The sequence below is a fragment of the Opisthorchis viverrini genome, assembly GCF_000715545.1.
Source record: "Opisthorchis viverrini unplaced genomic scaffold opera_v5_515, whole genome shotgun sequence".
Taxonomy (NCBI): Eukaryota; Metazoa; Platyhelminthes; class Trematoda; order Opisthorchiida; family Opisthorchiidae; genus Opisthorchis; species Opisthorchis viverrini.
In genome coordinates, this window is record NW_008752177.1 from 159352 (window position 1) to 174303 (window position 14952).

Here is a 14952-nt window from a genome sequence, read left to right on the forward strand (position 1 = left end):
TAGGAAACATCAAACAGTAACACTGACTTTTTCGCACTTCGAGCCCGACTGAATGCGAAATCAAACAAGACTGTGAAACCTTCATCTTTCACTTAACACTTGCTAGTACGACGCTTCCTTCAGGCAAAAATGAAACGCTACGCCGCTAGTCCAAGTCAAGAATACATGGCTCTTTCTCCTCGCAAAGGGACCGTTCGAAGGATTTTACCCTTGAGCTGAAGGGTGAAATGTGAGACCTCTCAAAAAAGAGCCGGAGAATCATGGCAATTTTAACTCCAACAGGGATTGATTTCCCTTTAAAAGCAAGGGAAGCCAGCATAGGGCAGCTGGTGCTTGTCTGAGCACAGCGCGACAGCACGTTCCAACACCGATTTTGGCCTCGCTGGTGACCTTCTTCTACGATTGATGAACTTGGCAGGGGAGATACCTTAGGCAGGCGTGGTCACAGTGTTTTGTGTATTGTGGCCATTCATGAGGCATACTGGGAAAAGCGGGCTTACCGGTAGTGTTCGTTTTTTCCAATCAAGGGAACACATCAAAACAGCACGGTAAGCTGCCTAATGAACGCTCATTTGTGTGACTGATCCGTAGTTTGAGCGATCCGTGGTTTCTGACTCCGAGGGAATATGAACATTCGAATCCTTCGAAGGCGAAAAGCCGGTCCCCCGATAGAATCAATTGCTCATGAGTCATTACTCAACCAATTAGAATCATCAAGACAGCTTTTGAAAATCTAGAAAACCGTGAAGCTGTCACAAATCAATCTGAAACAGTGACAGTTTTCATTGCGTGTAGTCAGTGGAAATGTATGGTTTGTTTTTATTCTGAATGTGAAGCAAAAGCACCTGTACGTCGTGGTTGCGTGTCACTTGAAGGAAGGTTTTTTTTAGATCACTGGTCATTTGAAGATAAAGATAGTAACATATTAGTTACTCCTGTAGATTTCCTCCTGTGAGTGAAGCCAGTCCGTCCTGAAAAGCTAAGAAGCACTGTGCGGTTGTTCCAAACCCATTGGGAATCACCATTAGTGCACATCTCACGAAAGTTCATTAGGGAGTTTCACATCCGCCACCCCAAGGCTACCCACACCCGTTCGGCCACGAGCGGCTGATCAGCAGTGCGATCAACTCTCACCTAGATAGGATACAGCGCCGTTTGATCGTTCACTCACGAAATCCTCATAATGTTGTCACACTCGTTTATTGATTCTTCGGATGGCGACTTCTTAGATGGAAGGTGAGTTTTATCCACCCTCTAATCTATATACAAATCGTTATTAGTGTAGGGGAGTTTGGGGATTTTAACGGAGATCTCATCCTTAAGCGACGCCGAGAAGTACCGTATTCCAACTACTATTCGGGAGACGCGGGTTCCAGACTCTCTACTGGTGTTTTGTGAGATGTGCACCGGAAATGATTCTTAATAAGGATGAAACCGCTGCGCACGGCTTGTCGGCGCTTCAGATTCAGCAATTGGTTGGTACTGTCACGACCAATAGATGAAAAGTGTCCCGTTTGGAGAATACTTTTCCTGCGACATCAGAGGGTTTACCAACGAATCAAACAGGCAAGGGACCCTTCGAAAGTAAGTGGTTCACCTCATACCAAAGACAGTCAGTATATGTGGTTCATTGTGTAACCAGCCACATACTCTTTTGACTACTTGTGAACAGTCAGAATGTTTTATCTGATTGGTCATCGCGAAGGACTCCGGAATAACTAGAACATGGGCTCAATTCTTGTGGTCACGATTATGTTAGATTCAGAATAGTTCAGCTACCAGGCTTTTTGGTTCATGTTGGAACTGATCAGGAAGGTACAGAGGGACAGCACGTGATCGTTGCAAAAGTTTTTTTATAACAAAAACACGTTTCCATAGTTTTGCTCTAAAAATAAACTAATAAGTTCAGGAGACCTTCATTCGTCACGTGAGCTAGCGAATCGGTTGCTTTCCAATGCGGACAAGTGACTACTTTGACCAGATACCCACACAAAGTAACCATTGCGTTTTATGCTGAAAGCAGTTCCGCTCTGCACTTACGCCAGTCATCTGCGACATCAATTCAGCTGCGCTACTCAACTTTTACGCCAATTGTTAACCTCTGTGAAGCTTTTCAACCCAACCATCATAAGCTGCAATTTTCTAACCATCCAACCTCGCTTGTCATTTTGAAAATCCTTGAGTAACTGAGATATTAATTCGAGAATTTTTGAGGAATTACCGGTAAATATTCTATTTTAGCTCCCGACGGATGCCCTCCGATGCGTGAACTGCGTCTGTTCTGGAGCTTACCTTCTAGTTTTGTTTACTAGATTCTCGGCATCGAAACAAGGCTAACAACCAATACATCCGTAGTTTTCCATTGCCTTGCTCCACATCACATCGCTAAGGTCCGAAACCTTCGAGCAGAGCGGAAGTCTCTTCAAACTTCTTGCAGCAGAGGATTTCCGAGGTGCATTTCAACCTCACTGTTACAATCATCTGCCATTTCTCGGCTTGTTTTGGCGTAGGACCCCTCAACTTTTACCTTTTCTAATGAGAAAACATATGTTTGGGACCGAGGCTTACTGCGCAGAAGCGAGATGGTTCTGCTCAATGGTTGGATGATTTTGCTTGCAAAGCGGATTCGCAACTGAACAATGACGGGAACAGTCACTGCTGTTTATCCCTCCATTTTGTTTCTTAGTTGGGGACTTTTATGCTCAGCGGTTTTTTTCGCCCAATGCAAAGCTGTTGAGATCCATCAAGACGTTGTTTTCGACGATGTGTTTCTTATCTGGGGGGGGGGTTGTCTTGTTATTCTTTAAGACCTGTAGCAATGACGCAGTTTCACTGAGACATCACTTCTTTACATCAGTCTCTCATCACTGTCAGACATTCTAGTTTACACATCTGATGACATCCCGTATTGAGCGCTCATATCTAACCTTTTCTTTTCTGTATTGTCTTCTGAATGAACGCCACTGTCTGTTCTGGCACTGCATATTTTCCACTCCCCAACTTACCGCGCTGCAGAGCCTCGGGGTGATTCTATACATACTCGTCTGCGGATCATTTCCATTCCCCGGTGAATCGCTCGGTGACATTCGTACTCAGGTTTTACGAGGCTTGGTCCGTTTCCCGTTCTTCCTATCAACCGCTTGTGAGCAAGTCATTCGTTGCATGCTTCAGGTGGATCCAGCACGTCGATTCAAGTTAAAGCAAGTGAGGTTATCTACGATCGTGTTTCCTCACCGCTATTACGATTCCGTTTTTTCTTGGGATTTGACTGTTATCCATCCCAGACCCTCTGCGTATTCTTGGACCTGTTTGTAGACTTTGCGGATTCCACTAAAAACTGTCAATTAGTTGACGTGCAACGTCACCAACATTTTGAAATTCTCTGTAACAATTGGGCCAAAAAGAAAGTGGCAAAGTGCAAACGTAAAAAATACTATTCTGTTCCCATATCAGAACGGTTTTGCTTGTTACGAATTCAAATATACTCGCAAGTCGATACCTTGTTGCAAAGCAGTCTACTCGGTCAGTCCTTGACCAGCTGCTTACCACCGTCTGTGTTCCGAAACGTCCATCACGCAGCCTACGGTGCTGCGCACGTCGCTGTTGAGGCCATAACAATATCTGGAAACGTTTTGTCAGAGGCATTGTCAGGCTTTTGGAGTTAGAACGTATTATTTCGGCACGCATTCTTTTGAATACCTTGTCCGCTGTGAGAATGTCAGCTGATTGTGCGCATGAAACTCAAGGGGCAGTCTAATCAATCGGTAGCCGTAAATCGTATGAGCCCTGCGTTAGCATTAGAGCAACAGCAAGGTTTTCCACCTTACTGTGACTGACTGCCGTCAGTTCTGACCACAACACGTGTTTGCAATAAACTAGAAGGCCCTTTCGTATCTTCGTGAACACACCGAAAAAGGCGTACTTGTTGGAACTAACCGGTACCAGATAGGTCATCCCAAACTTCTACGAGTATTTTTTCACTTATTTCCACGGGATCGTTGAAAAAAACTCTGGGTCCCAAAGTACCTGTTGGGGATGAGCTTGGATTCAGCCGATATCCGCCTTTTTACGGAACCACTGGTTTCTGGACTACTCTGCATGACCCTTACTGCAAAATTGCCTATGTTTTAAACTGTTTTTGTGTGGACCTAATAAAAGTGTTGAGTTGCAATCTGCTGTCGAAAATGACCACATAGTTGTCGTGTTAATGGTACCAACGTTGGTGCACTAATAAGCTTGGTCAGTGTGGTACATATTTATCCATCTACGCCAATGCTCGGGGAACCTAACTAGTCAGTGTTTCTGAAACAAGCAGCGAGGCGCGATGGTGACAGAGCTGAAACTATGCTTCAAAAGTATAGATAGATGTCTTTGTGCATTTCTGATGAACTTGGTGAACTAAATGTTTGACCGATGGGTCGAAATGTTTGTAGCTCGGGTGCGTTTACTGTTGGTTAATCAGATGGCAGTTGATCTGTTCACCCAGCTTGGCAATTGGCATTGGGACGAAACACTTACAAGCCAATTGCCGTGCTCGGCGAACAGACCAACTGCCACTAGTGAATGTTTAACCGTTTCGAATCAACCGTAAATCCTTTTCCCAGGTGTGCTCTCACCAGCAACTATGAAATACCGGTGACTTTTGCAAGTCTGAAGAGTACACTATCTAAGGCATGCAACTACTGAGTTTGTGGGCCGCAATTTCATAAGAATGCTCGCAAGCCCCGTGCGGGTTTGCGCCTAGAACATCCCAACTGTCATATCCGTGTATCTCGTGCAACGAAAGTTGTGTTTAGTCTACCCCTCCTGTTTGAACTCCATTCTTCAGTGGCAGCAGCCCTATGATGAGTTACATGTTGCTTAGAGTAGGCTCCTATGAAGTTGTGGGCAAGGTGGCCCCCGTGCGGGTTTGCGCCTAGAACATCCCAGGTGTATCTCGTGCAACGAAAATTGTGTTTAGTCTACCGCTCCTATTTGAACTCTATTCTTCAGCGGCAGCAGCCCTATGATGAGTTACATATCGGTTAGAGTAGGGTCCTATGAACTTGCGGGCGAGGCAAGGTGGCCCAGTGGTTACAGCGCAGATTTACTGACCGGAAGGTCTGTGGTTCGAATCCGACCTCCGCCTCTTGACTTCCCCTGGGCAACCTGGCAGTATCCCAGCCCTCGTGCTTCTTTCTGGTGGCATCGCAGTTAGGCATCGAAAGGGTGTTACAGCTGAACGATTATCTATTATTATATTTTCCTATGAATCCATATGCTCCTTGTTTCACGTTTTTAGCTCCTCACCACGGGGATTTATGGTCTAGTCCGAGAAAAAAATTGATTTAGACTTTGAAGTGGTATTTTCCTCTCCGTCACTCCAGTTTTAAGACATTCATATACTGTACCTACCTGTATGCGTATTCTGATTGACAGACTGTACGTCATGTGGGTCAACAAGTGTTAGCTGGTCAGAAATCATAATGATCATATCTGACTGTTACTCACAAATGTCCCAGCTGATCGGCAGGGGTGGTCAGTGCTCAGTAATCTGGTCCACAGAGTGATATATCGAATAAAACCTCTCTTCCTTTGTAATTTTTGTCATACAAGTTGATTTTTGCTATCTAGGTTGTCGACACGTCACCATCTTGTCTACCGGTGAAAGGAAGAAGGCCTTCGCTGCGGAGTTATATATTAGAGAATGCCGACTGACCAGTTATAGACTATTGGATATGGAAGCAAAACTCTCATATGCATCTTCATGACGAAAACTGAACATCCACCTTCTCTTGAACGCGTCTTCCTGAACTTTCCTGGATATTCATTGAGTGTTGCTCAAATCCGAGCAAATGCTACAAGGCGATTCCACAAATCCCATAATAGATTTTCCTTTTCAAGAGACTCAAAGCAAAGTTATAAGAAGAAAACGTACTACTCGCATGCCTTCCCCACCAGTAGTATCACCGTTACACCGGCGGTTGTGTTTACGAAACTACCGTCAGCACCATATTGTTACATGGGCCGAAAAAACACTGATTGGCTCTAAGAATCTTTAGAAAAGGCTGCGCACGACACCGAAAACGTTGGATTATTATATCTTATTCAAGTACGCTACGTTTTGACTTTAAAATTTCCATGGAAATCAGGCTTAGTTGCTCGGTGTATTGATGGGATTTTGTTAACAGCATCGAAGGTGTTTCTGAGAAAATAATTCATGTGCGCTGTATGACTGGATGACAAAAGGTCGATTTTACGGCTTTAACCATTTCTCTCGAATGCCAAAACACCGTCCACTTCCTACTATTTGCGGTATCATGAATAAGTGAGCCGTGCATGGCAGTGTTGATCAATTACTTGGACGAAGATAAATTTCGCAAAACAGACGTAGTGTGTTCAGGCAGCAGGTTCGGTCCAACCCAAAACCTCCGTAATGCCTATTACTCATCACTCCAAACGACTGTACACATGGTTCTCAAGCCGCTCAGCTACAAATGTATTTGACAAAAATGGTCAAACTTCGTGCAAGGGCCGTCAAATGTCACGTGACCAGATGGCGACCTCAATGATGGTTGATGACCGAACACAGTAATCGATAAATCATGAATTTTTCGGATCTGAACCACCAAAGCGCTGTATTCTCTAAGTTGATTGCGATGGGTCAAATTGTAAATTGAATGGCTGCCAGTCAAGACGGTTGAAGCAACATTCAGTTTTGTTTCAGCCTCCTTGTCTTTTCTATAGAGCTCTGTGATTCGGTACTTTCTTAACTTGGCTCATTCGTCCCATCAGATTATCAGCATGCCTTGGATGCAAGCCTCCCCCAATGTTGCACACTATCAGGCCACGATGATAAAATTTGAAGAAAAGGCGAAAGAACGGCATTTCGACGAAATTTTCCGCCGTCAGTACCCAGAACACAGTGAGTTGGTCAAATTCGAGCAGGTGGAACGCGCCGAACGTCGACTAGATGCTGGAGTTCTTCGAGCTCTTGCCATCGGAGTGGGATTTGATGAATCCCAGGTAATTGTCCGAAACCCATATTCAGTCTCAGTCAGTTCGATTTTCCTTTCCTCTACTTGGTTTGAGCCCCATCCTTTCTGTACCCCTCAGGTACGAACATCTACCCTACAGAACAAATGTGATCGATTCCACGCTGCTTACCAGCTATTGGTGGAAAAAATCCGCCGTTTTAGTCGAAATCCGCATCTTTGTCAGGCGGTCAACGACGCTGTTTACGCCCCAAAACTTCGACGTCGGAGTAGCGGGCTTCTTGGTCGGCGCTCATCATCCATCAGTTCCAGTCCTGTGGGAATAAACTGTCCGGCGATGCTCAGCCACAATACTAGTGGGGCATCCATTGAATTGAGTGAGACCAGTACTATTCGTCACGGCGTCCAGCTAGCCACGGTTCCTGATGTGATTGACGAGGCAATGGCTGAGGCGGAAAATGAAACGGCTGAATCTGGCACCGTGACAGATAACCTGGTTTCAACTACTGGTACAGCGACCTCCCACTCGCCTTCTATTGGTTCGTCATCTGCGTTGCATGACAGAGCAAAAGACTGGTACAGTCAATCTCAGGTTCGTGCAATGGTATCCGTTGACCTAGATACAGTTTGGCTCATGCCGCTCATCAGACAGGACTTCATTGCTGAGAAATTATGTAATTTGACCTGTAATCATCAGTCTGACTTGATTTGTAAGGCGCCCACTACTGGTCCTCTCGCTTCAGACTGCCGGTGATTGGACCGAAGTAGGCTAAGGGTAGATGGGGCAACAGTCAGTCCCCAGCTACCTCTTGCAGGTGGACGAGTCAGCTCCAAGTATTCCTGAGAATTCGGTTCAAGAATGCACGTCCAATCTTTGCCTACCTTTTTGTGGCCTGCAAGGCCACAAGAAGGCTGTGGAGAGCAATCTAGCGGAACACTTATTGTGGTTGTTTGTTCGGGAAATCCACCTCATACACTCGGTCCGTTAAGTTCTCATTCCACCACTGACCACGGCTGACGGGACAGATCCCCGGGTGTATCATGTGGAGGACCAATTAACCCAACGCTGAAGTCCCTTCAGCCAAACACACATGAATGGTAATGTATGACGAACTTCCCAAGTCACACTATGAATTTATCTAAAATGAAGTGGATGATTTAGATCTCCTCTCCCAGTTCATGTTGTCTGGAACTTCGGTGTCATGTTATGGCTGGCTCGCCATCAGAAGACTACCATACTTGGCCCAGGTGCTTATCTTACCACGTTTTCCATTGCCTTGCTTTGTGCATTTCCTAGAAGAAAAAATGGTCGTAGTTATGGCTTTGTCATCCGACGTTCTCCATTATTTACCCCTCCCATGACAGCCTGGATGCGTCGAATTGAATGTGGCGCTCTTCATTCTAAAGGTGAGTTTAATCCGCTCTTTTTCCAAACTGCAACACAACGAACTTTTTTTCAATAGTGTGTGTGTGTGTGTGCGGTTCCCTACCATCTTGGCAGAGTGGTATGTGGGTATATTGCTGGTGCAACCACAGATCTCCAGGATGAGGATATCTGCGACTCTACCGTCTCTTGACTTGCTAGTGTCGATGGAGTTTGTACTGTCAGTTGCTATTTGGATTTTCGAACGAATTATTAGAAGGTCTGTGCGCGTCGAGATTCTTTCGATGCGCTATCCGTTTGCTATCGTTTCCCTTCTGGAGCTCTTTACATGTGTTTAACTGCAACACATTGGTTCCAAGCCTGGTCCAGCGTCGAATCACTTTACTGACCAGTCTGTGGGGTTCCAAAATTAAACACCGTCGTTGGTTTTCTGAATAGATTCTAACGACAACCAGCAAATTAGGCGGTGTAAGCGAGTTAGTCGCAGTTTTTCGGAGAGCTACAAAACTAGACTAGCTTGATTCTCATAAGTCCTCAAAAGGGCAGATCTTTGGAAAAAGTGGGCGACAAGCGTGATACGATGCGAGTGACCAACAAGTAAGTGCTGCTTTCCCGGGAACAAGACCCAAACAACTGTTCGACCCAACACCAATCGACGCCAATAAACTTCTATTTAGGTCTGGCAGAAGTCTGCAATCGAGATCGTACGACTGCAACGTACGATTGTGTTCCAAATACGCACTTCCGAGTGCAAGGTACACTGACCCGTGTTGAACATGATGGTTCTCCCTGACGCCGCCATTCAAGATCTACATTCTCACAAACCGTACTGAAGAGAACATGCGTTCGCTTCTATAGATCACACTCATCGTGACAGGCGAACAATTCCACCTGTTGTCTCATCACACACTGTGTCGATCACTTCACCCGCAGTTGCGGTAAATTTTTGTGCGGGACAAACGGACAGAAACCTTGAAGCGAGGAGTCCGGAGCATCCCGTTCTTTGGTGGTTGAAGAGGTGGACACTGGACAAACAATCGGTCAATCTTTCGAAAATTCCCATTTATAATAAGAACACAGATGGGTTGACGAACGCTTTCGGTAAGGTCTTTTCAAGCCATACAATTGCAAAGGTTAATAGAGCATATTTGAATGAGTATGATGTAAATGGACAAGAAATCGAGTGAGACGACATTGGCTACCTATCAAAGAACGATTAGTTCAAGTCACCACTTGAGCTAGTCAGCGCGGGGTGCTGTAGTTGTGTGTTCAGCACAAGGTGAATGTATGAGGGGAGGTGAGTTGGACCATGGTAAGTACAGCACACGAACAAAGCGTTTTTGCCGACGGAGGATCGGGTCCCGATGTCGTATGGCGATGGCTTCAGCCACTGCAATTGTGCGCTGCTGTACTGATCTGGGTTGGTTAGCCGGCGCCTTGTAAACAATGCGGAAACTTTGGCTGGGTATCACGTTGTGTGCAGTGTCAGCTAAATGTTGTACTACGGAGCTGGTTATCGTCCTCCTAGTTCCAGAAGCTAGCCAGGGTGGATTGTGTTCCTTCATTCTTTGGCCGAGTTGCCTAGTCGTGCGTCCGATGTATTCCGCTGCACAGCAGCAAGAGAATGAGAGAATGGGCGTGGACAGGCACTCTATCCTTGAGATTAAAAGGGCATAAACGATTGCTGGTGAACCAGGTTCGGAGTGTTGCTGCCGGGAAAACTTTGTTCTCCCGTTTAAGGGAGGTCTGCCGGCCGATCTACTGAACAGAAGACCTTCCACCAGTCTGAACATACTATTCAAATATTGTTAAATACTGCTCTCTTAACTTTTGTATGACTTGAAAAGACCTTGCTGAAAATTGGTCGATCCATTGTCAATTGTTAAGTGCGCTCTCTCCTCAGTCCTAACGCAGTGCAATCCGCTGAAATTCATGGAAGGCTTATTAATCAATCGGTACGGGCCACCTTTTAAATGCTAAGAAGTATTTGTCAGTTAGATTATTTTTGTCCTCATTTACATGGATGAGTAAACTTCACTGGATTTTCTTCTCTTTGTATTGCTTATGCGGTTTTGCGCGGAAGCTTGTCCCTTTTATGGAATAAATGTTGCTTGTGCCTTTTTCAAATAATAAATGTGAATTTGGTGTTGCTCATCTTTTTAATCGCCTCACGCCCACACAGTATTTTCCATTATAAATTTCGCTCCGTCCCTTCAACAACAATCAGGCTGATGAAGACGCTTTGCTACTCCAGCTTGGTGTGGTCAGCCCACTGGTAGCAGCTGTTCCAATCAGCAACGCAGTACGCAGACATACTGTCCAATTGACTGGCTCTCCACTCGCACCTCAATCTCACATTCCCCATTCAGGCACCGAAACAAATCAGGCTAACACGAAGGATCAAGGAATGAACCAAGGCGAGAGCTCACATAGGCTTCCTTCGCATCCTTTCTCCAGACAGACGACACAACCGCATATCGGTGGGTTACAGCACTATAAAGACCAAGTTGAACGTCACGAAGCCATGATTCGAGTGAGTAGACAATTAATCCCTACCTAGACTGTCCTGTTCATCATTCTGACTAAATGACTTTCTTTCGTTTCACTCTAGACCGCCTTGAACTGGATGCCGGATCCACTGCATTTCGGTAGAGAGTTCTCTCCCAGTGACGAAACCGACTCAAATCGTACTACTAGACACCCTCATGCTATTGGTAAGCGCCCTCTGGACCTCCCGTCCCTGGAATTGGGTCAGGAGGCAGCAACCACCCGTCCGCCAGACCGCCCTCTTCGTCCTGGACTGCAGCGTGGCTCCTCTATGCAAGATTCTGATGACGAGCATGTGGAAACAACCATACAGGAACGCGGTTGTCAGTCCCAAGCTGAACAGACTCAAGCTACATCTGAGGGTGCTCACTTCGGTGAAAGTTCGTCACTTGCTCAGGCTGGTTATCCGATTGTAGACATCCCAACGGCACAAGGCAAGTGAATTGATGCTCCATTCCAAATTTCGAGTTCGTGTAAAACAGCTGGTCTTGATTGTCTTTTAACAGCGAACGCGACACCTTCTATTGACTTAAGTTTGTACACTTGCTTGGCCACTGTATTCGTTGTCCAGCTATAGCACACTTCGTCCGTGGCTAGCTGCCATGCCGCCTGAAGGAAGCACGACGGCTGTAATACTGTCTAGACGGGAGAATTTGAGATGCCGGGTCGAATTCAAACCGCGAACTTCCTGGCCAGTAAGTTCGCGCCTTAGCCACCCAGCTATCTTGAGCTTATTCGGCCATCGAGATTTCTGCATTTTTGGAACCCGCTTGCAAGAATTCGCTACCCGGCATAGGATGCATAGGATGTCTATACTTGTTTTAGCATATAGTCGTTTGAAATAGGACCTTTCAGGCTGGCAGGACAATCTGTCCCGAACTCAAGTTGTCACCTTGTCCAGGTGACCAGGCCTCAGTGCTGCATATATCTTGTGGGCTACTCTGACTGAAATTGTGTTCACTGAGGTCCGTTCATGTCAGAAAGACAGTTTGACAGGAGAAGACGAGAAATCATATGATGGACGGTTTAGAGGTAAAACTTTAATAAAATGAGTGAGCAGTAAGGTGTTTCTTCCGTTGTTGATCAATTAGCAGCTCGCCGAATTTGGTAATTGGCTAGAAGACCTTGTCACCATGAGAGGTGGCTCAGTGGTAAGAGCGTGAATTTACTGACCGGAAGGTCCGTGGTTCGAACCCGACCTCTGCCTCTCGACTTCCCCTGTCTAGGCTTGGGCAACCTGACAGTATCTCAGCCCTCGTGCTTCTTTCTGGTGGCATCGCAGTTAGGCACCGAAAGGGTGCTACAGCTGAACGATTTCTTTTCCACCATATGAGAGGGAACATCGTCAGTGAGCGGTTGTGTGGTTGATTTTCCCACTTCTGCTTGCGTCCGTATGGTTTTTAAAGTATGGTTAACATCCGTAACATGGTTGATTATCAGACATATTATTGATTAGACACACTGACAGTAGGGTCTTTCCCAAGGCAACGATAATTTTCATGTCTATGGAGGCAGCGATGTTGCCTTTCCCCAAGGCCATCCCCAAATCTGCCTACCTCGATTCCTCAACGGTTGACTGACGAAAATCCAGTACGGTCGAATTTACAGTTTAAACTAACCGAGAGCCCGATGCAACCCGAAAAGTATCTGATGTTTTCAGTAGAATCAGGAGTGAGGTGTTTCTGCGTCCTTGTACTATGCGAGCACGCTGTAGCCTACTAGGCCAGAATACTGGGTCATCAGATTCGAGCAGTGTCCTCGGTTAAAGCCCTAACAACCGTTGCCCCGTGGTTCGAACTTTTGAGTAGGAGGTTAAGGGAAGGATTCTCGAAAAAGATCTTCCCTTCTCCTAATTTCTTGTGGGTCAGGCTTCCGAGTCAAAGGCTCAAGTTCCAATTAATCAACCATGCCCCTTCTTCAGCCCGAGCGACCGCAGTTCATTCACCAAACTTTTGACTTACGTCCCTCACCGAAGTTTTATTTGCTGTCAACCCCCGACCGTTGATCTATATTTAAACTCCTGTCTGGTAAAGCACGCCAAACTAATTCTTCTTTTAAGTATAGTTGGCTGCAACCCCCGACCCCAAAACCCAAGTGACGGAAAAAGACATACAGCAAGAACACACTAAGGTTAAGTGGGTGCAAAATTACGGGACGTATCGCGGTACTTGAAGCACACTTTTTCTCTTGAATCAAGGCTCTCTGGTTGGGTTCGTCTTCTGAGCAATCGAGTGTCGTCACTATTTCCTGACTGGCTGCTTGAGTATCAAATCAGCAGTTAATGTATGTGGCCCGAAGACTCAGTGGCCATCCTGATACCATTTCGTGGGAACTGGCGGTTCCCAGTAAGTTTTGAACATTACGGGGTTATTTTCCGGAATCTGAGCTTCCTGCTTTAACGTTTTTCAACATCTTTACTCTGTTTCGAATTCGATAATTCCATTCTCTTCTTTCTCAAACCTTGTTCTCTCTTCGGATCGATGTATGTTGTGTCTCAAACACTCATAGAAAATCCGTGCTCGGTCATGCACCTCAAACTGCCAGGAATGAGTCCAGATTTTGCGCACTTAACTCTTCAAATGTCCAGTGATCCTGATGCAATAGTCCGTGGTGCCTATAGCATGAGATCTGTGCTTAGCTCCAAGACTGGATTTTAGAAAACAGTCGTTTGTGCGCTGTTAGGTTCGATCAAGATCACCGCACTTCGACATGATAAACGGTACTTGTTTTTTTTTGCCAGCATATATGTGACAGCATTTTGGAGGCTGAGAAAGATAGCTTCTATCGAGATTTTTGATGGTCGTATCAGTCAGCAAGAAGTGCAGATATTGTGATCCTGACAACTTATGTAAATGCCAAGGTCGGCTGACTAAGTGCGGAAGAAACCCATCTTAGCGGCCGATTCGGGGTTGATACTCACGGCACAGATAATTAAGAATGACTCCTTCAATTATGTGTTGAAATTTAACCGTTTCTAATCAGTCCCAACTTTGGCGCAACCGACCATGTCGTGTTATCTAGAGGCCACGAACTAGAAATCATGTGGCAATCTATTCCTAATAGCGAACTTCCATGATAGTGATACTAACCGTTTAGCTGCAACACCCTTTCGGTGGATAGCTGTCATATCACCGAATGATGAACCAGGGCTGAGATACTGCCAATTTATCCAAGCCAGACGGGACCAGTCGAGACGCAGATGTTGGGTTCGAACCATTGGCTTTCTGGTCAGTAATTTTGTGCCCCAATCACTGAGCTCTCTCGAACTTCGACACAGGATTGTCGAGAAAACTTGAAGGGAACCATTCTGAGGCTTGTACAATGTGTGTACCTCGCCACGGTCAGCAGATGCCAGAAAAACCATATCAGCAACAAGCAATCATGATGGCGTGCACCGCTTCCTTAAACGCCACACAGTAAAGAGCCTTACGACTGATGGAAAGCAGTGTTGGATATAGGAGGCTCGGGATGTGGAGAAAGTTATCGCAACCGAAAACAGCTACGCCTCATTCCAGTCAATCTAACCAACTCGTCCGAAGAGGGAAGGTTTTAGTGAAACAATCTCTGGAAATGGAGGTACTACAGATCCTTCGCAAAGACGTCTTGAACTATGGCTAAAAAATGATGATCATTTTAACTGGCGCTCACCAACTCATCCTCTAGAAAGACCACGTAGACCTGACGGAACGTCGAAACCGGGAGTCCAGAATGGAATTTAATTGCTTCCTCTTCAACTTCATCATTGATACGATCATAGAAGACTCACTACCAGCCTCTAATGCCTATGGGGTCGAAGTTCTCCCTGGACCTCCAATCACAGACATCGAGTACGCAGACGACATAGCTCTTCTTGGATCTGACCCCGTGGCAATGCAAACAAAACTAAATAATCTAAATAACTCTGCCTCGCGGTTTGGTATGCGCTTCACACCCGCAAAGTGTAAAGTGCTGCTGCAAGATTGGGTGGGATCGAACCCTAGCCTCATGCTTGCGGATGAACCGATTGAGGTAGTAGACAAATTTGTTTACCTGGGCAGCTGTATCAGT

General features: G+C 45.8%; 1 protein-coding gene across 1 annotated transcript in view; it reads left to right on the forward strand.

Moving 5' to 3' along the window:
• Positions 1-1428: 1428 nt before the first annotated feature.
• The window catches only part of T265_11526 (hypothetical protein), a gene marked incomplete at both ends in the record, with an annotated part of 33403 nt that continues 19879 nt past the window's right edge, over positions 1429-14952 (forward strand). Inside the window, 7 exons of the mRNA XM_009178204.1 lie at positions 1429-1584; positions 2884-3204; positions 6775-7005; positions 7096-7566; positions 8340-8381; positions 10586-10891; positions 10970-11306. Of these exons, the coding sequence (XP_009176468.1) occupies positions 1429-1584; positions 2884-3204; positions 6775-7005; positions 7096-7566; positions 8340-8381; positions 10586-10891; positions 10970-11306 (1864 nt within the window). The remainder of the gene's footprint in view (positions 1585-2883; positions 3205-6774; positions 7006-7095; positions 7567-8339; positions 8382-10585; positions 10892-10969; positions 11307-14952) is intronic.